The sequence below is a fragment of the Salarias fasciatus genome, chromosome 16 (genome assembly GCF_902148845.1).
Source record: "Salarias fasciatus chromosome 16, fSalaFa1.1, whole genome shotgun sequence".
NCBI lineage: Eukaryota > Metazoa > Chordata > Actinopteri > Blenniiformes > Blenniidae > Salarias > Salarias fasciatus.
This window is the reverse complement of record NC_043760.1, coordinates 29,242,367-29,261,509: the sequence shown is the minus strand read 5'-3', so window position 1 is coordinate 29,261,509 and position 19,143 is coordinate 29,242,367. Positions and strand designations below refer to the sequence as shown.

Sequence of the window (19,143 nt, the reverse complement as noted above, 5' to 3'; positions counted from 1 at the left end):
CAGGCAAAAGAAACTTAAATTTTACTCGAGCGCTACTTAAAGAGTGAGGAAGGAGTTCCCCTCTTCCGTGCACGTACATGGACAAGCCACAGGTGCGAGTGTTTCACTAAGCTGCAGTTACGCCCAAGGCCTGCAGGGGTCGGTGTTTCGCATAAAACGTGCAAACTCTTAATGCACCTTTAAGTATGAAAAATATTTTAAAAAATCAAACCGAATCAAAGCCTTGAACAGAAGTTTACTCGATCACGCTTCATGAGTTTTGTCGGGTTTCAGTTACATCAGACTTTACTGGCGTTGTGTCGGTTTCTAATCTTCCAGTCTGTTCCCTTTGATTGATTATTTACATCACTGGACGACAGCGTCTGAAAAAAACCCTCACAACTTGTGATTTCTTCTTTTGACCCTTTTCCTTTGGTTCAAAGTAATTTTTACACCAGTTTCAAGTGTGAGATGACATTTTTCAGGGTGTTTAATGTGAACGAAATAGTATAAAGAGACATCCTTTAATAAATCATTTCAAAACCTCCTGCAGTTAATTTGAAATCTAGAAAAAGAGGGCATTCGAGGAACAAAAGCAATAAGCTTTTATTTATTCATCAAATCCAAATGAAATGTTCAATCAGTGAACAGTGACTGGGAGCAGCAGTAACAGATCTGATATGCTGATATAAAGTGTCTCCAGCGGAAGGTTTAAAGTCACCCAGCGTGACAATCCGCCCTCGACGCACTCGACACTGATCGAGTGTGAACTCTGTGTGAAGTGTGGTGTGTGTGTGTGTGTGTGTGAGCTTCAGGAGCAGCACAGCTGAACAAGTTGAGGGAAAGTCCTCTGATGAACAGCTGCTCCCAGTTTGTTTCCTTCAAAGTAAAAGCAGTGCAGATGTGACCAGGCTGTGTTCTCCTCAGGGATCGTGTCGCTGATCTCCCTGGTGATCCTGTCCTACGACCGCTACAGCACCCTGACGGTGTACAACAAGCGCTGGCCGGACTACCGGAAGCCGCTGCTGGCCGTCGGGGCTCCTGGCTCTACTCCCTGTTCTGGACGGTGCCCCCCCTGCTGGGCTGGAGCAGCTACGGCATCGAGGGGGCGGGGACCAGCTGCTCCGTGTCCTGGACGGTCCGGACGGTCCAGTCCCACGCCTACATCATCTGCCTCTTCATCTTCTGCCTGGGCCTGCCCGTCCTGGTGATGATCTACTGCTACGGCCGGCTGCTCTGGGCCGTCAAGCAGGTGCGTGTTCAGGTCTTCCTCCGTCCACCGTCGTTTGTGGTGAAAAACCGTTGAAGCTGAAGCGTCGCCAAACACCCCGAGACGGAGGCGAAACCCAAACTCATCGCTGTAGAACATAATGAAGAAACTGTGTTTCACATGTGGAGTGTGTGTGAGGCTGAAGAGCGTACAGGCGGGAGGATGTCGAATACATTTCCCTGAAGAAAAGGGTTCTGAGCCGCTGCAGTTAGAAATGAGCCGAGATGGTCTAACGCTGTGTTTTCAGAGGAGAACAGGCTTGTTGAATCCTCTTAATGAGCTGCTGTGAAGGGATTCCTGACCAACATCTCAGCTCTCCCTTTTAAGACTCAGCTGTTTGGAGGCGCACAGCAAAAAACCCACAGCTTCACGTGCACGTGCACGCTCACAGACATCTCATGCCTGTGGAGGGCTCAGTTCTCAGACTGATCAGTGCTTTGACGGCTGCCAGGTTGAAGGGATGGGATGGGGCGAAGCGGTGGCTGTTCTCTCTCAGAGAAGGTGAGGATGTTTCTGAAGCATCCAGAGAAATTAAAGCCAAACACATGTGCAATGGAACCACGGGGGGGGGGGCTACACCCACCAGCAGAAATGTCAGAGCCCGGCGGGGAGGCTGCTGCTCCCACAAACATCCTGACCTGTTCCGCTCTGAGAAAACCTCTGCCACAAAGGAAGCTTGATGTTTGAGACGAGGCTTTTGAACGTCAAGCTTCTGTCACTCAGAACCGAGAGAAGAGACATGAAGAAACACTCAGGTTCCCAAATATGATAACAATACAGCCCAACATTCAAATTCCTCTTCAGTTCTTTAAACGTTAAAGATAAAAGATGAAGAATAGTTAATATTGGCCGATCGTGGCCTCGGCCTCGCTGCAGGACGCCTGGCACGGCGTGGGGACGGCGTGGGGACGGCGAATGGCGACCTGCCAGTCACATTGCAGACCCCGACGCGCCTCACATCCATTTCAGGCGTCTGGCAGGCGACGGCGAGGGGAGCTGACAGATGACACGACGCCGCGGCGTCACATCAATGCAGTCCTCAACACGGCCGCAGCGAAGGTTGATAGAGGAATTTTCTGGCTAAATACATCAACAGTAAATGTCAGATTTGGTTGACAGTTGATAAATCAAGCAGATATCCATCAGAAAATAGTTACGGCTTCAGCCGGTGGACGAGAACGGCGCTCCGGGATGAGATCCGCTGCCATCGTGCTCATGTTCGCTCACTAAATCACAGGCGTCAGACTCACTCTGCTTCAGCAGGTTTGCAGTGTTCACTCAGGTCCAGCTGACGGTCTGGAAACTACAGGAACGGCGGCCTGGGGCTCAGTTCAGTGGTCTGTGTGTTACAGTGTCCAAAGATCCAATGAAGTGAGGAAAAACTTTGTGTTCTTGATTAAAAATCTTCTCTCATGTTTTAGGAGGAAAGATAAGGGAACATATTAAACACACAGAGGAAGAGGCTTCCGTTTATTTTGTGCTTCTCAGGACTCATTATGTAGATATTTGGACTGGGATTATTGATTTGACCCGTCAGCATGAATTCCTTCAAGTGGACCAATATGAGAGTGATAACATCAAAGAAAGTGGAAGGTTTCACTGAACAAAACCCTTTATGGAGCTGAAGTCCTCCATCGTTTTCAAAATGTTGCCGTGTAAACGCGAAAGCTTTCTGAAACGAAAACAAAACAAAACAAAAAAAAAAACGATGCATTCGACACGTTATCCTGTGAACGGGGTCTGGGGGGGGTGGAGGACCACAGACCGGTCCTCCACCCTGTTTTTCCTGGCCTGACTCCAGCCGGCCCGTATCGTCCCTTCAGGCTTGGGTTCTTGAAGGTTGCAGAGTTTGGGGAGCGTCTTGGGCCGGGAGAGATTTGGATCAGTTTATTCCTGGGATTACAGGGAGCTTCAGCAGCGGGGATTATCGCAGCTTTACCGCTCAGACGTAGTCTGAGCTGCTCGGCCATTGTCTTGTTGTGGAACCGTTGTAATCCACTGTTGTTAAAGCGACTCGGGCCGCAGACCGACCTCCTGGGAAGCAGTCAACAAGCGGCTTCTCCAGAGCGTCCTGCGATTAGAAATCCGTCTGTCTGGACCACAGTAGATGAACTGCTCTTTGTTTTGTGTCTCCTGCTGCCTCCTCTCCATGTCTCCAGTGGTTTAAGATGAAATGCAGTAGCAGTTTTGAACACAGTCGTGATACAGTCGGCGCCCCTCCAGGATGAAGAGGTGTCTTGTTTATTTGTATTTCGCTCCTCTGGATGAACGGAGCACTCAGCAGCAGCGGTGATTGACAGGCTGATCTTCTCACACAGCTTTACAAAGCATTTCCATCGGCGGAGAAAACACACGGCGCTGTAAAAGACTTTACAGGGAAGAAGCGGAAGAGTTTTATCAGTCCATATGAGCGAGATCTGCTTTCACCCTTTCACCACCATCTTGTTGCCACTGACAGTTTCTTATCTCTGCAAATTCAAAAGGGTACAGAAGGCGGGGAACCTCGGCATTCTGACTGGTTACAGAAAAAGATTTCGGTTCATTTCACTGATTTTTGCAGCAGAAAGTATCAACATGTTTCAAAAGCACTGAGTTTTTCAAAACTTCTACTCAGCCTCTCACAGAAGAAAACTCTAAAGTTCAGATTTAAAGGTTAGCGCTGTATCGATCCGGCGGTGTGTGTCCCCTCAGCTAAAACGAGTCTGACACCCCCTGCTCCACAGCCAGGAAATCTAAACAAAGGTTAAACTCCCACAGCCTTCATTTGTCATGTCCAGGAAGATTTGCTTGAAGAAATTGAAGAAAAAATTGCCCAATTACTCAGGATTAGAAGAGAAACTGAAAGGCATTTTGAGGATAAGGCCTCCCAGACACACTGAGCTCTCTGCAGACTCTAAAATAACCAGTTCTCCGAGAGGGAGATTTCATTTTCTGATTGCATCAAGAGGGAGCCAGACCAAGGGCTGTACATTACCCAGGCCGCAGAGAGCACTTTCTTTACATAAGACAAGTAATAAAACAAAAATGTGAAGGAGATCCGAGATATGAGGGAGCAAACACCTTCATCAAGATAAGAGGCTGGGACAATCGAAACGACGGCGCTCAGCTCACACACAGCCGCACCACACACACTTCACACGGAATGAGACGGGTCTTCTGGCACAGATATGTTTGTGAACAAGAGAAGGAAAAACTGTGGCTTGGATGTCTGGATGGATGTCAGCACTCAAAGACCTGTGGCCTCATTTATAAAACACGGCGTAGAAATCACACTGAAAGTCTACGTACGTTTCAGACAGGAAATTTAACAGAGAGTGAAACAGAAGTTTCCTCTATAGAAAGTGTTTCCCTGCTGCAGAGCTACAACTCCGTGTTTAGATATCAGCTCAGATTATTGATAGAACGTAGTTTGGGTTGTTTTGATCAGGATTTGATTGGTAGAGTGTCCAGGTGACATTCCCACCAGTCTTCAGGTCCTAACCTGGTTTATTCTGTAGATATTTACCTCCGCCAAGGAGGTTATGTAATCACATCGGTTTGTTGGTTTGTTGGTTGGTTGGTTTGTCAGCACCGCTCCGCTCCGATCACCCCCCGATCACAATTTTTATTATATATGGTGTTCTTCTTGTTGTTGGTGACTGATTTGACCTGTGGCGGAGGTCTGCGCTCTCTGAGTGCCAAATTCTAGTTCTGATCATGCAACAGTTTGTCGCAGGCGGACCGCCAAGCAACATGACATTTTATTAAATTAAAGAGAAGAGAAAACGTCGTCCTGTTAATACAACTAGAGCAACACATCATGTAGAGTAACACAGAAGCTTGTATTTTGGCAGGAAGCTGATGTTTTCTAATTTAAACGTTTAACTGAGGCCCCTGCTCTGTACGCTCAACAAGTCAAACCGGCAGAGAGCGCTCCAGCTGAGCAGGAACCTCGAGTCAGTCTGCCCAGAACAACAAGCCCAGGCTGCAGTTTGTGTTTTTAACATGTGGAGAACTTTGTGCTGCAAACCTCTGTTGTGTTTTTGGAGTTGTTCTAGTTTACACGGTGCCCAGACAAACTGAAAACTCAACTTTTTTTTAACAATGGATCCCAAAGTGGAACATTTTGAAAAGGCTCTGATTCTGTCTCCGTGGAAACGGGAGGAAAACAGAACTTTCTGGAAACACATGGGTTTCATGTCTGTGAAAAACACTGCTGCTGTGTATTTTCACCACAGTCGGGATCAGATCATGGATTCTCGGCACTCGGAGTTTGGTTCCACTGAAGAAGTGAAAGCAAAGCTGGATCATTGATACAGCGCCGATACCTGAATGTGTCAGGGGAAAAAACAAGGCAGTAAACTTTGAATTGATGAATTTATAATGAAGACAACGAAGAACGGTGTTCAGCCGGGAGGATATAAGACTAATGTGAGCGCTAGCATCACAAAGGATGGGACTCTTGCTTAGAAACACGAGAGCTTCTGAAACACTCATTTATCACGCCGCAGAGCAGATCGTCTGCAGGTCGATTGCTTTTTAAACTGATGAATATTCAGGTCAAGTTTCTGCAAGTACAGAAGAAATGATGAGAAAGTGTGGAGCTCTGAGGATCCCTGCTGAGAAGATTTTAATTCAGGTAAGTATGCGATGAGTGAAGCTCGGGCTGAGATTAAAGCAGAGCCACCTGTCCATGAAGACATCCACAGAGTTGTTGGGAGAACTCTAATTGGATTAGGATTACTCTGCAGTTTGATGAATCACCAAGGGAACCCTGGGGAAAGTTAATCCTCACAGCTAAATAAGTAGGAAAATGTGATGCTGTCCACGCCGTTGAGATTGTCCTTCATAATTTGATTGTTGGCTGATTGGTAATGGAATTTGCATGACTAAAGGAGGACGTGGCTTTATGCAGCTGTGGCGTAATGCATTTAAGACATTCCGTTACTGATATTGGCTCCGATCTTTTTAAGAACCAGACTGGCAAAGCCGTTAGATTACTGTACAAAATACTCACATTAAGAATGTTCTTTAGCAAAGACAAGTTAAGTGAAGACAAACCAGACTCTGCTCTTGTTTCCTGTCAGGGTTGGGTCGATTTAGGCGTTTTTATGCCTTTTTGGCTCCTTGATTGAGAACAACCAGTGAAATCAGTGATCCATCTGGTAAACGGCCTGATCTGGTTCAGACTCGCAGGAATCAACAGTCCATCGGGGACACACACACACACACACACACACACACACACACACACACAACCACACACCACAGACGAAGCATACACATTCACAATCACTTTCACATGTACAGGCAATTTAGAGACACCAATTAACCCCAAACACATGTTTACGGACTGTGGGAGGATCCAGAGAAAATCCATTTATGCGGCTGCAGCTGATTTTTCAGGGCAGTTCAGACCCAGCAGCACTTCTGAGGCACGGAACGCAGAAACAGAACACTTACATGTGAAGCTGCTGTAGATGTCGTGTGTTGTTTATCTGCAGGGTGCAATTTATGGAAACAATAGAGAAGGAGCAATTCTTGCGAGAGTCGCCTCGCACTCTGCTGAATTTGTAGCCTGCAGACAATTTCCGCTGCCTGGATGAAATCTTCCATCCTTTTTGTCTTTAATCTCCCTTCCCATTGTGCTGTTTTCACCAGCCGTCCTTGGTTTGGGGACCTGGATGGGCGTCGTGGCAGGGAGCTGACCCCGGCCTCTCCGCCGTCAGCTCGCTGCAGCGCCGTCCGTACAGGAAACTCAGCAGCCGGGAGCCTCGGCGTGCTCGGGTTTCATTGTTTTCTCTGCATTTTCACCCAGCGCTGCGGGGAAAAGCTCATACACACGAGCATGCACAAAGAAACGAGATGTTTCCAACGCCATCCAGACCGCAGCCAGTCAGGGAAGAGAAAGCTCGCTATTCAGAGACATGAAATGTATTCACGACAACGCATTGTTGAAGAACTGCCTCAATGAGAAGGTTTACTGGATGAAAGGAAGAGAGAAGAAACGTACCAGAACCACCAGGCTGTATCGTTTGACATGGGAAAGGATTAAGAAGTGGTTAATAAGTCTCATTTTATGAGGGAAACATGCTGTTTTAGAACTGAGTGTTGAATAAAGCTGCAGTCTGTGGCTGCGTTGGTAAAGCAGCTCATCTCAGACTGGCCTGTTGCACAAAACACAAACCAGACATAAAGGGGTTGTCTGGGTTAATTTGCCAGTTCGAGTTATTAAATTTACCATATAAACTAGTTCTTTACTTTTGTAATCATAGCATATGTGATTTCACTTTTACAATCAATTTATCGTTGCTTTTAGTTTTACACAAGATATAATTCTCAATTTTAGACCACATGGTTGTCAAATATAGACTGTGTGGCAAATTTTTCTTTGAGATTTTCTATATTGTCTTGACGCTGTGGTGTAAATGGGGCCTAAAACAATCACAGCTGACTTTACAGCACACTTTCACCTGGTTTGGTTTGCGATAAATCGTGGTAATTGTGGTAAATTCCTTCAAAAGAAACTATTCAAACAGTGTAAAGGAGTCACACAATCTGCCACAAGCAGATTCTTGGCAGCTATTTTCAGCGGTGACAACTTTAAACAACATGAGGACGAGTGACAGTGAGCCAGGCATCCTGATGGAGCGAGGCACCTGTGTCTGATGTTTCCCTCCTGTTTGAGAGTAAAATATGTGCCTCATGCTCTGTGTGTGTCAGAGAGGTGTTTTCACTGTTTTCACAACACCGGGAAGCATTCTGAGGTCTTTTTCATGAACTCCCTGGACAATATGGAGTCATGGATTTTGTTTCCATGCATTTGCAAAGTTCTTGAATCGTGTCTGAATCCAGTTTGTTCGAAAATCCATTGTTCTAACGACTAACCTGCTGTGAAGTTTCACATGCAGATGTAATGTTGTTTCTGTCGTTCGACCCGCAAAGGGAAAAATGAACAGACCAGAGGACAGGCGTTGTTTCCCATTCAGAAACAAACAGCAGCTTGTTTGTCATAACCGTTTGTTGAGTTTCTTTCATTTTCTGAAGTCTTCATTTCAGAGCTGGGTTTCACGTCTGAAGGTTCGGTGAATCATCTCTCTGTCCTCAGGATGTCAAACCCATCGTGCTTCCATCAGTCAGACTCATGCAGTAATAATGGGCTTTACATAAGCGCTTCTGAACCATGTCTTGTTCTTTCACCTGTTCTATAATGTTTCATTATAAAGCAGAAAAAAATAAAGGTTGCCGTTATTGTCATTCATTTTCCTGAGGAGCCATTAGAAGGACTGGAGGCTGAGCCACAAGATGAAACCAGATCCATTAAATTCTGACGTCTAAAGAGAAGCAGAATGTGACCATAATGGTTTGATAAGCTGCACTTGTAGCTCTGTAATTGTGAGCTTATTGCATTTCTTTCCATATTTTGCCTGGTAATTGTGCCGTTGTCTTTTTCAAAATGCTGCTGTCTAAAAGCAAGCGTTTTCTAAAATGAAAACAGAAAATATTTCCATTTGATCGTGTTCATTCAAATTAAGCCTTAGTAATGAATATGTGTTTTACTGAGACAACTGAATGCTCTGTCTCTCTCATAGCGTTCATTTCGTGTCTCACATTGGGAACGCCTTCAGCGTAACGTCATCAGAACCTCCGACTGCATCCTGCCAGCCGTCCCTGGCTGGAGTCAAGCAGTAGTGCTGACTCTTCCTGCCATTCTAAAACCTCTTCTCGCTAACAGCAAAAGTTCCAAACTCTCTCACTTGAGCTAGCTGTTTCACTGGGACCTAGCTTAACCTTCCACAAACGCGAGCGAAAGACTCGGTCGCTGGGCGCTGGGATCTCGGTCTGATCCAGAAGCCGAGTGGTTCTGCTGAGACGGGTCTGTCTCCAACCAGTAGTCTGAGCTGCTAGCTGGTGCAAATAGCAATATTTTCATCAGCTAGCTAAAACCAAAGTGGTAACACTCCATGGCAGCAATACCTCTCCTGAGAAGCAGTAATTCTCGACATTAGCTTCACCAGCTAGCACCAACTGAGAGTCCATACTCCCACTGTAAACCCCTGGAAGTCGCAACATTCACAGCCTGGTCCCGCTATCCACACGCCTAGCCAGGTTAGCGTTAGCCAGTACAGTGGAAGTCAGCGTCGCAGCTGCAGGTGAGCATGGCTAAAACATCGCTGTCCTCCCCGGGGTGCATTCTCCTACACAGTGCAGAACGCTTCCAGTCCAGCCTTACAGAGAAGCCATACAGAGCGGCCCAGGCTGGTAACGCCACCTCCCTCCTGATGGCTGAACAAGCTGAGCTGGAGGAAGAAATGATGGCCGCACCAGACCCAGACCCGCCGCCACACATCAGTCTCAAGGGGGGCATATCAAATGTATGGGGGAGAGGCACAATTATTATATTACCCATAAAATGTATTTGCACAGCACTGATGCTTAACATAATAAACAGCACATCCAGCAACAACTTACATCAGGCTTCATTATTTCAAAAACACACACGCACACACACACTTTGAACCTACTTTGAGTGGAGGCAGCGCTGTCCTCTGGTCAGTACAGAGGGAGGAGGCGTTTCTCCCGGCTTAACCTCCTCATCAGTGCATCCTTCCACTCAGACTTGAACTTGTGTACGTATATCCATTTTGTACATAGCAAAAACTCTCTTGCCGATTCATAAAAAATGTGCGGCAACTTGCGCGTCAACACTGACGTAGGCTCCCTACGTAATGTACGTAGACTAGCCGACAATTCCGATAATTTAAGAAAATGAAAACCACACTTGTTCCTTTACATTTTTTAATGTCTTTGTGGAATGCATCATTAGTTTTTAATAGTAATATTTTTTTTTTAAAAAAAAGAGAGAAATCTGGGCCTCCAGTAGGGGGGGGGGGGGGGGGGGGGGTCAGAACACTGACACTTATTTTCACATCTCAACATACCTACCACACTGAAAATATCTTTGGTTCGCCTTTCAGGGGACAAATTACGTCTATATAGTCCTGTTTGGTCTGACATTGAGCCTGAAATTGTTTGTGCAATGCGCAGAGACGACTGTAGGATCCGTTAGGGGGGGGCGGAGACTCCAGGTCGTCATCCCAACAGGAGGCAGCAGATCACACAAGGCTACACTGTTGAATCTGGATTCAAATTAAACCTAGAAAAGAGTGTTTATCTTGCTGTTCAGAAAATCACTTTCGTAAGCCAATTTGCAGACTCAGCTCAGGCCAGAGGGAGACTGACTGGAGAAAGGCTACAGGTGCTAAAAGACTGTTTGGCCCTTTTTCTAAGGGGGAATTTTGTGTCTGTCAGGCTTTGGCAACATTTGTTGGGACTAATGGCCTCAGCACGGTGGTGCCAATAGGACGCCTACATATGAAGGGAATGCTTCGTTGGGTGGCTTCTCACAAGCTCGACCTACGCCGTCATGGCTCACGCAAGGTGAGAGTCACTGTGACATTCACAGCAGCATTAATCCCACGGAGAAGCTTGGGCTTCCTCACACAGGGAGTGCCAGTGGGAGTTAATACATGCAGGGTGGTCACAACAGACGCCTCCCTAGTGGGCTTGGGTGGTGGGTTTGAAGAGCAGTAAATGGGACGTGGGCTCTTGATATGCGCTCGTCCCACATAAATCGTCTGGAGTTGCTGGTGGTCTGCGGTCTTTTATAGTTACACAGACCGGCACACAAACTGATCTTGACCAGCAGACACTTCCTGTCCCTGAAGGCCACTCATGTGCCGGCGATAATGAACTGTGGAGCAGATGGCCTGTCCAGGGGAAACTCCCTCTATGCAGAATGGAGGCTTTACTATGATTCTCATAGCTCCTTGCTGGCCGGCGAAGCACTGGCTGGTGGTGATAACTCAGCTTCTGCATCGGGACATCAGGAGCCTTGGTCCCCGCCGACCCGGAGGGACCTGAGAAATATTGAATCCCCACTTGAAGAGTCTGGCTCTGTGGGCTTGGTCTGTGAGAGGTTGAACCTGAGAACTGTGTCTTCCTCTGAGTGTACCTGAAGCCATTCAGAATGCCAGGGCCCCTTTTTGAGAGAAAATGGTGTATTTTTGAGAAATGGTGCTCAGACTCACAAGTTCCCTTCCAGTGTTCTGTGACTGGGATCTTGTCTTTCTTACAAGACATGGTGGACAAAAGAAAAACTTTCTGCCTGTCATATTGGCTTCGAGGGGAAGACGGCAGGTCAGCAACCTTTGATCTGCTGCTTTATGTAGGGTGCATGCCGTGAGCTCCCGGTGTGCAAATCACTAGCACCATCCTGGGACCTTCCCTTGGTGCCGACTCACCTTTTGAACCCCTTGGACAGGTAGACTTGAACATAGTAGCCCTGAAGACTACAGCCTTAACGGGCGGGTGAGAACGAAGTTCTCCTCAGGGAATGCGAGAGTGACTTTACAGCCTAACCCAGCATTCATGCCTAAGGTGTTGGGATCATGTTGACCTGGTGTCCTCCACCCCGCCGCCATTCTCCTCAGATGAGCAGAAGTGGCCTTAAGGATCTATATAGGCAGGGTGAAAAGTTGTAAGAAAAACTTTTTTGTGCTGAGCCGTCTGGGGAAGCCGGTCTCAAAACAACGGATTTCTCAATGGATTGTTGGGACTATTGTTTCGGCTTATAGTGCCAAGGGACTGCGGCCCCCAGAGGGACCGTGTGCACACTCTACCAGAGGTCTCGCCACTCCGTGGGCCCTTTCCAGAGGGATCTCCATTGAGTTGATTTGTCGCACTTTCGCCAGATTTTACAGGCTTGATGCTACGTCTCCAACATTAGCCCATTCTGCGTTCAGTCTGGCCCAGTGAATCTGGATTCTCGTCACTTGTTACCTCGTAACATCTGCACAGCGATCCAGGAGTCAGGATTTCCCAATGTGAGACACGAAACGAATGCTGTGAAAGACTACTGTAGGTTACTTGCGTAACCCCGGTTCTCTGTGTAGCATGAGTATCTCACCAGACCCTCCTTTCTTGCTCATTCTCATACTGTTACCTTCAGTTACTAATGGCCACGGTGACGATGCATTTAATTCAGAATTAAATACTCCAAATTACATCAAATTAAAGTTTCCTCCATGTTACATGGATATTGTCCTGCTTTAGGTGGTAGGGGATGTTTTTGTCGTTGATTGGATTTTCCTCCCTCTTCCTCCACAGGTGGGGAAAATCCGTAAGACTGCGGCCAGGAAGCGAGAGTACCACATCCTGTTCATGGTCCTGACCACGGCGGCGTGCTACCTGCTGTGCTGGATGCCTTACGGCGTGGTGGCCATGATGGCCACGTTCGGCCCGCCCAACATCATCAGCCCCGTGGCCAGCGTGGTTCCGTCGCTGCTGGCCAAGAGCAGCACCGTCATCAACCCTCTCATCCTACATCCTCATGAACAAGCAGGTCGGTCCCCTCGCCGCCGCCGTCCCACGACACGATCGCAATCATCACAAGACACGTCACATATACAACTGCTTTATTTACACTGTAAAAAAAGGACAAGTTACAACAACTGAAATCATACAAATGCTCTATTTAAACACCCATTCAAGTGTAATTAGAAGAGAATTCACCGAAAAGTAGAAATCAACAACACCCTAAGGCTGCTAGGAGTGAGAGACAAAATTCACCCTCAAACACAAACGTCTCTTTTTCTCTCCCCCCCCCCCCAAATAGAAGACTGCCGGAAAACGCAGGATGGTCACATCGGAAAAAAGACTCAATGTTTAACAATCCTTCAGAGGCAGTGCGGTGGAGAAACGTTCCCACAACCCTGAATGAAAGCAGGACATAAAAAAACAGGCCTCCGGAGGAAGGCGCTCGAGAGCCCGGCTGAGAGGGGCAAGAGTTAATGACCAAACATGTTTCCTCATTTCACTACATTAACATCAGGGCTAATGTCAACTTTCAGAACAACGTCTTCTAATTAATACTGGCAACAAAGCAGTCCCCTAAAAAGTGGAGGAAATGTAATTAAATTTGACCTTCAGCATCAGAAGTTCCGCCGCCGCTCTGACTCCTCGTCCCGCAATTAACCCGCACAACTGGGACGCAATTAAAGATGGAAATTGGCACAATAGCAAGACGCAGAGATGAAGTTGCCAGAAGGCGTTGCACTGGATAAAGTGCTGATAGCTGCAGCAGTGCTGGACGTGATTCATCGGCATGCAGTGAACTCTGGAAAACACCACTTCTTAAAGGAACTCCAGCTGCACCGCGTCCGCCTGCAGTATAAACCACGACGCTTTCAGGCGGCGGCGCCGCACAGCACGCACACACAGACTAAGTACTAGCCCTGATCCTGATTTGCATGGGAAACTGAAGGTTGTTAGAAATGTACAAGTAGAGACGGTGTCCCGGCGTTCGCACCTTCGTGTGCTACAATCACAACCACGAAAACACACGACCACCGACGGCACGGCCGAAAAACCGCATGATTCACACACACACGGAAATCTCCTCAAGCTTCTTAAACACCTAAAGTCTCGGGTGCAGTCTTCTGCTGACTTTCCTGGGGTCAGAATTTATTGCGTTGCTGGGGCCGGGTATCAAACCTCTGCATTTTTTTATTTTTAATCAATATGCGGAGCAAAAACGTAGGCGAGCACTGAGTGACAGGAAACATCAAGCAGGGCGGCGTCAGACAAGCTTCCAATTAACACGAGACCATTCGTCAAGCGTTTCCAGTGATTCACTCCCATCATCGCCAGTAGAGCGTTGTCATATCTCACTGTGGAAAATGCTTTGGGGGGCAATAAAGGGAAGATCACATCAATGTGATGAAGCACCTTTGTCGTGCAAGTAATTCATTGAATTAGTCATGTCATCTGTTTTAATCGTGCTCAGAGACATTTTCTCAACCGAAATTCAGCTTTACAGTGGTTTCGACACTTTAACATAAAACACAAGCAGGACGTGCACCAATGGAGAAACCGGAGTTTTCACAGTGTTTGGATTTGCAGATTTCTTCTGATACCCAGCCGCAGTCAACCCCCAGAATCACCCGCATCCTACCGCACGACTCCTGCAGAGCCTTCAAACGGCTCCGCGATGCCTCCCGCATCATTACCAAACCACCACCAATGGCACGAGCACATTTTATAGAAGAGCACAATGAGCGATTGCTCCCCCCCTGACTGCATGGGGGAAATGACAACCTGCCCATGTTGTTCACACTGACTGAATGCCTCCGGAGCTTTCTGCAGCTATGGCACAGGCTCACTGTAAACACACAATCATCCCGCCTGGAGACGAGCAGAGCCCAGGATATCGCCGTCTGAATCCCTCTCTCATCGTCGTCTACACTGCCGAGCTGCAGGACCGCTTCAAACTCATATGAGAGGCTTCAGAAAGTATGAGACACTTATAGATGTAGGGAATCTACTTCATGAAGGCAAAAGAAAAGAACAAAAAAAGAAAGAAACCCTGCAATATGCTGTACATGAGCGAACCACAGCGCAACACGCAACGGTGAGAATACATTCAATCGTTAACCGACCATCAGAAACTAGGAAAGTGGGGGGGGGGGGGACCAGGGGGCTGGTGATCACTGAGCAGGCTGACGATCCCCTGATGTGCATCAGCTGCTCCGCCGCCACATGTACTGCATGTGCGTGAGGAGTCGACAAGGCAACCCGAGGGGAGGCACAGGGTTACGGCTGCTCCGAGCACCTGGCTGTTCCGCACATCCCGCCTCGGCCCCCTCCGCCCCGACCGGCGGTCGTCCGCACAGTCGTTCAGTATTCAGTAGTGGAACTAATCCCTCAGGACGACACGAGACACGGCGTCTGATTTCACAGGACGATACGCGGCGGCGTCTGGACGCCGTGACCGCCGCACTCTGTCAGGTCCTCCCGCTTCGTGTGATTGTGTGACTATATTGAGACATTCAGCATGGATGACTTATTTATTCACAACAACCCTTTGGACCAGTAAGTAGAAATGTAAAAAAAACAAAACAAAACAAACAAGAAAGACCCCCCTCCCCCCCCCACCATTATAAACAGTGGAAAACCACTCCTACTACTGCAAAACGGAGATTTACTGAGTCAAAACACACCCGGTATTTCAAAAATTCACTTGTCTACCTGGAGTTGCTACGCTAGTCAGCTCCACAGCTAACGCGGCTCAGCTAAAGCAGAAAAATGTCCCAAAGTCAGCTTCATCTCAGAGAACTCCTCTCCGTCTCTGCTCAAGTAAACCTTCTTTATTGAAGACCAGGTCTGTCGGAAACCTCGGCGCTGATCCCTCCCTGGAGGGCTATGGCTTATGCTCTTGGTGGATCTAATTTCAAACTCGTAAGCTCCGGCCTCCTCGCCCGCCGCGGCTTTATTGCATCTCTCCCGTGGTCAGCCAGGAAAGGCCAGAGCGTCGGTCTGCGCCGGGGCGGCTCAGAGGGTCAGCCCTCATATCTCAGACGTCGCAGTCGACGGCGCTGAAGCCGGGCAGCGTGACGCGGCCCTTCCTGCGGAGGTCGCTCTCGGGGCCCGTGTTGATCCGCTGGACCAGGCTCTTCTCGAACAGCAGGGGGTGGTAGGCGCCCAGGGTGCAGGCGGCGTCGTAGTAGCGCTCGTGGTAGTGGCACAGGTCCGTCTGCCTCATGGAGGGGATGTACTCGTACACGTGCACCTGCTCGCACAGCGCCATCATCACCATGATACCTGCAGAGAGAGAGAGAGAGAGAGAGAGAGAGAGAGAGCGTCAGTTGGCCTGCAGCTGACCCTCTAACACACACACACACACACTTTAACACCTGAAGTCACCGGCGCAGACTCATTGACGGGCTTCAGCGCGGGAGGAGAAGCCCGTTTCAGGCAGTTGCACTGGATGAAGGAGTGTTTCATCATGTTAACGGAGTATCTCAAAGCTTTCAGCAGACTGGAATTCAGATGAACTACTGGCCAAACTCCTATTTATTCTCTCCAAACATGCAGCAGCTGGTTTTATTCTTCTTGTCTTAATAAAAGTGAGAGAGGGATCTCTTGAAATTCCATCGAGCGTTTATCAAATTCAGCGTGTGAGGAGTGTCTTCTGCTCGCGTTAGAGCGGGACAGAGAGACGGCCTCACTCCGTCTCACTGGCCTGTTTGGGGGAAACATGCAAACTCCCTCAACCACAGTCCAACCAGGGACGTTCCCGCAAAGAGCACGGACAAGTCAATGCTGCTGTGAATTCTGGGTAAAGGGGAGGCTTGTTTCCCACGGCGGCCTCAGAGTCGGGGGGAGTTTGCAGAAACACGCAGAATGAAGCAGCGACAGGAGTTTCAAGGACGTTTCACACAGGTTTGTGTGAAAACAGACGTCTTCATCATCTGTACCGATAAGCTGTCATATGGTCAGAACGACAGCTGGAAGTGTTCAGCTCAGACGTGGAGCATGAGGAGGTGAATCTGGAGGGAATGAAGAGACCTCGGTTTGCAGAACACCTTCCAGGAAGGTCTCCACGCCGACATGCTGAACACATGCCGCTCCGACATTCACACCTGAAACACTCGTGACCGACACCAGCAGTCGATCTGAAGGCGCAGGCGCGATTAAACCGGAGGTGTGAACGCGGCGTTCATTTGAGCCGACAATAAAAGAGCAAGCGTCTTCCTGAGCTGGAGCAGAAAAGAACCGAGCTGAATTCATAATATATGAAGAGCGCGCCGCTGGATATCTTTCAAACACTGTGAAATGCAGCCGGCGAAAAGTGCAGCAGGTTCACACACACACACACACACACACATGCGCGCTCTGCACATTCCTGCTGATTCCTGTTTATCACGTTCTCCTCGCCGTTTGTTATCCTGCTCGCTTCTCCAGCAGGAGAGACTCGCTGTGACGGACGGCGTTTCATGATGTGAAGGCGGCCAATAGGAAGGCTCTGCAGATGTCTCAATGTCCACGGCTGCGGCTCCTCGCATTTAGTCTGTAACTGTTCAGAGTGCATGAAAACTTTTTTTCCCCATTCGATTTGCTGTCGGTTCTCCTCCCCGACGGCCAGTCGGCGCTGTTCAGGTAATCCTTGGAGACGCTCTCTGACCGTCCGTCTCCCCGTCTCAGTTCTACAGGTGCTTCCTCGTCCTGTTCCACTGCAGCCGCCTGTCGCCGGACAACGGGAACACCTCCATGCCCTCCAAGACCACCGTCATCCACCTCAACCGCCGCATCCACAGCAACGCCGTGGCCTGCACCGCCCACATCTCCACGGACGTGCTCAACCCGTGCTCCAGCACGCCCGGCACCAAGCACACCAACCCGCCCGAGGCCACGCCCTGACCCCCGACCCCGACCCCAGTGACTGAGCTCCACGGCGTTCAGGAAGTACTCGTCCGTTCAGTCGGGATTCCTCCAGACGGCCAACACATCTCCTCTAAAGCCAAACATTAAAACATTATTTTTATAAATTCACTTGATAGTTTTATTATCGACCCAGCACTTTCCTTCTCGTCCAGTGCATTGAAGACAGGGTGAACTGTATTTGTGGAGAAGTGTCTGGAAATGTATCGTCTGAACTGAACATGGAGGAAAAGGCTTTCAGGAAACAAACTCTTTATTTTCTCGACCAGATCTCAAACCGAATTTCAATAATTAGAGGTGACAACTAAAAAAGAAAAACTCCCGTTATGTTGTGTCACGTTTGGGTTCAGTGGACAGTAGCGTCATCCCACACACACACACACACACACACACACACACTGGAGAGTTTCCACAAACTCAACTACCTCTAATCTGGGATTAAGATGAGAAGGATTGGGCCTAATTACCCAAACTCTTCTGATTAAATTAGAGATAATGTTTTATCTGATTAGGGAAATAAATGTCCTGAAGCTCGGGCAGCGTGAGGGGAAGCTGAGAAAGTGTGTATGTGTGTGTGTGTGTGTGTGTGTGTGTGTCATGCATGCTGTGTTCCGCCCAGCCATCGACCGCTGGACGGGCTTCATGCAGATTTCCTGCTCCGGCAGCAGCAGTATTCCCGAGCGCCGCCGCCCGGCCCATCGACCCCGTCCGGACTCCGCGGGGAATCGATGAGCCGCTGTCAGGAGGCAGATAATAGACGCTGGAGCGGTTATTAAGGCGGCCTCGACGCCACGCAGCTGCAAACCGCTGCCTGAACCAGAGAACCCTGAGAAATGAGTCCCTCCAGGTTTTCGCCTGTGTCCAACAGCCGAAGTGAAACGAAAGATTTCATGCAAATTCAAGTAGTTCCGCTGCGCTGCGTTTAAGCTCCAGTCAGCCTCCTCAGACCCTCGTCCTCCGCCGAGCCCGGCGGTCTCCAGGTTCACCCAGTGCCTCTGCTTCGCTGCTGTTCAGTCGTCATCGTGCCATAAAGCGTCCCGGGTCTGTGCTTGGATCAGTGGTTTGGTGGATCGATGTCGTCGTTTAACTCCAGCCCCCCCCCGGCCTCCGCTCGGACTGTAAATACTGAACTCTGACCCTGTATAAAGTTTGCCTCGGTCTGCATGTAGCCATCCGATCGGTGAGTCCATGTAGTTTCATGTTCTTTCTTTGCATGTATTGCTGCACATTCACTTTTAAATGAGATGCGAGCGGAAAACGGACAGAGGGACGGACCGCCGCTCCGGGCTGACTGGGCTGGACTACACAGACTGCTGAAAGGCTCCGGTGCCGAGCCTGAGGGCCGGCCGGGCGAGCGTCCGAGCCGGTCCAGCTGCCAGAGGCCGACTCTGCAACGATCAGTGTTCATTGGGTGTTTTACTGTTCGACTCAGTGGTTTTAATAAATATTCTTGCTGTTGAAAGACGTGTCGAGAAGCTGTGCATGTGTGTGACCTTTGAACCCTGATAACAGGCATCTCGTCAACACGAAGAGGAGCGCCGTCCCAGCGAGGCGCGGGCCTCAACAGTCACACCGCAGGAAGGGAGCCGTGTCCAGCGCCTGTCCTCTGCTGAGGCGAGGCTCTCGGAGCAGAA

The 19,143-nt window shown here is 48.9% G+C and overlaps 2 protein-coding genes across 3 annotated transcripts in view; one reads left to right on the top strand and one right to left on the bottom strand.

Moving 5' to 3' along the window:
* The window catches only part of LOC115403081 (vertebrate ancient opsin), a 35,846-nt gene extending 16,875 nt beyond the window's left edge, over window positions 1-18,971 (top strand). The window contains 5 exon segments of the mRNA XM_075410458.1: window positions 907-1,011; window positions 1,014-1,231; window positions 12,398-12,610; window positions 12,612-12,632; window positions 17,273-18,971. Of these exon segments, the coding sequence (XP_075266573.1) occupies window positions 907-1,011; window positions 1,014-1,231; window positions 12,398-12,610; window positions 12,612-12,632; window positions 17,273-17,488 (773 nt within the window). The 3' untranslated portion in view covers window positions 17,489-18,971.
* Window positions 12,691-19,143, bottom strand: part of st6gal2a (ST6 beta-galactosamide alpha-2,6-sialyltranferase 2a) — a 33,580-nt gene continuing 27,127 nt past the window's right edge. For both annotated transcript variants that reach the window (XM_030111872.1, XM_030111873.1), the window contains exon 6: window positions 12,691-15,889. In XM_030111872.1, coding sequence (XP_029967732.1) covers window positions 15,642-15,889 — 248 coding nt within the window. In that variant the 3' untranslated portion in view covers window positions 12,691-15,641. The remainder of the gene's footprint in view (window positions 15,890-19,143) is intronic.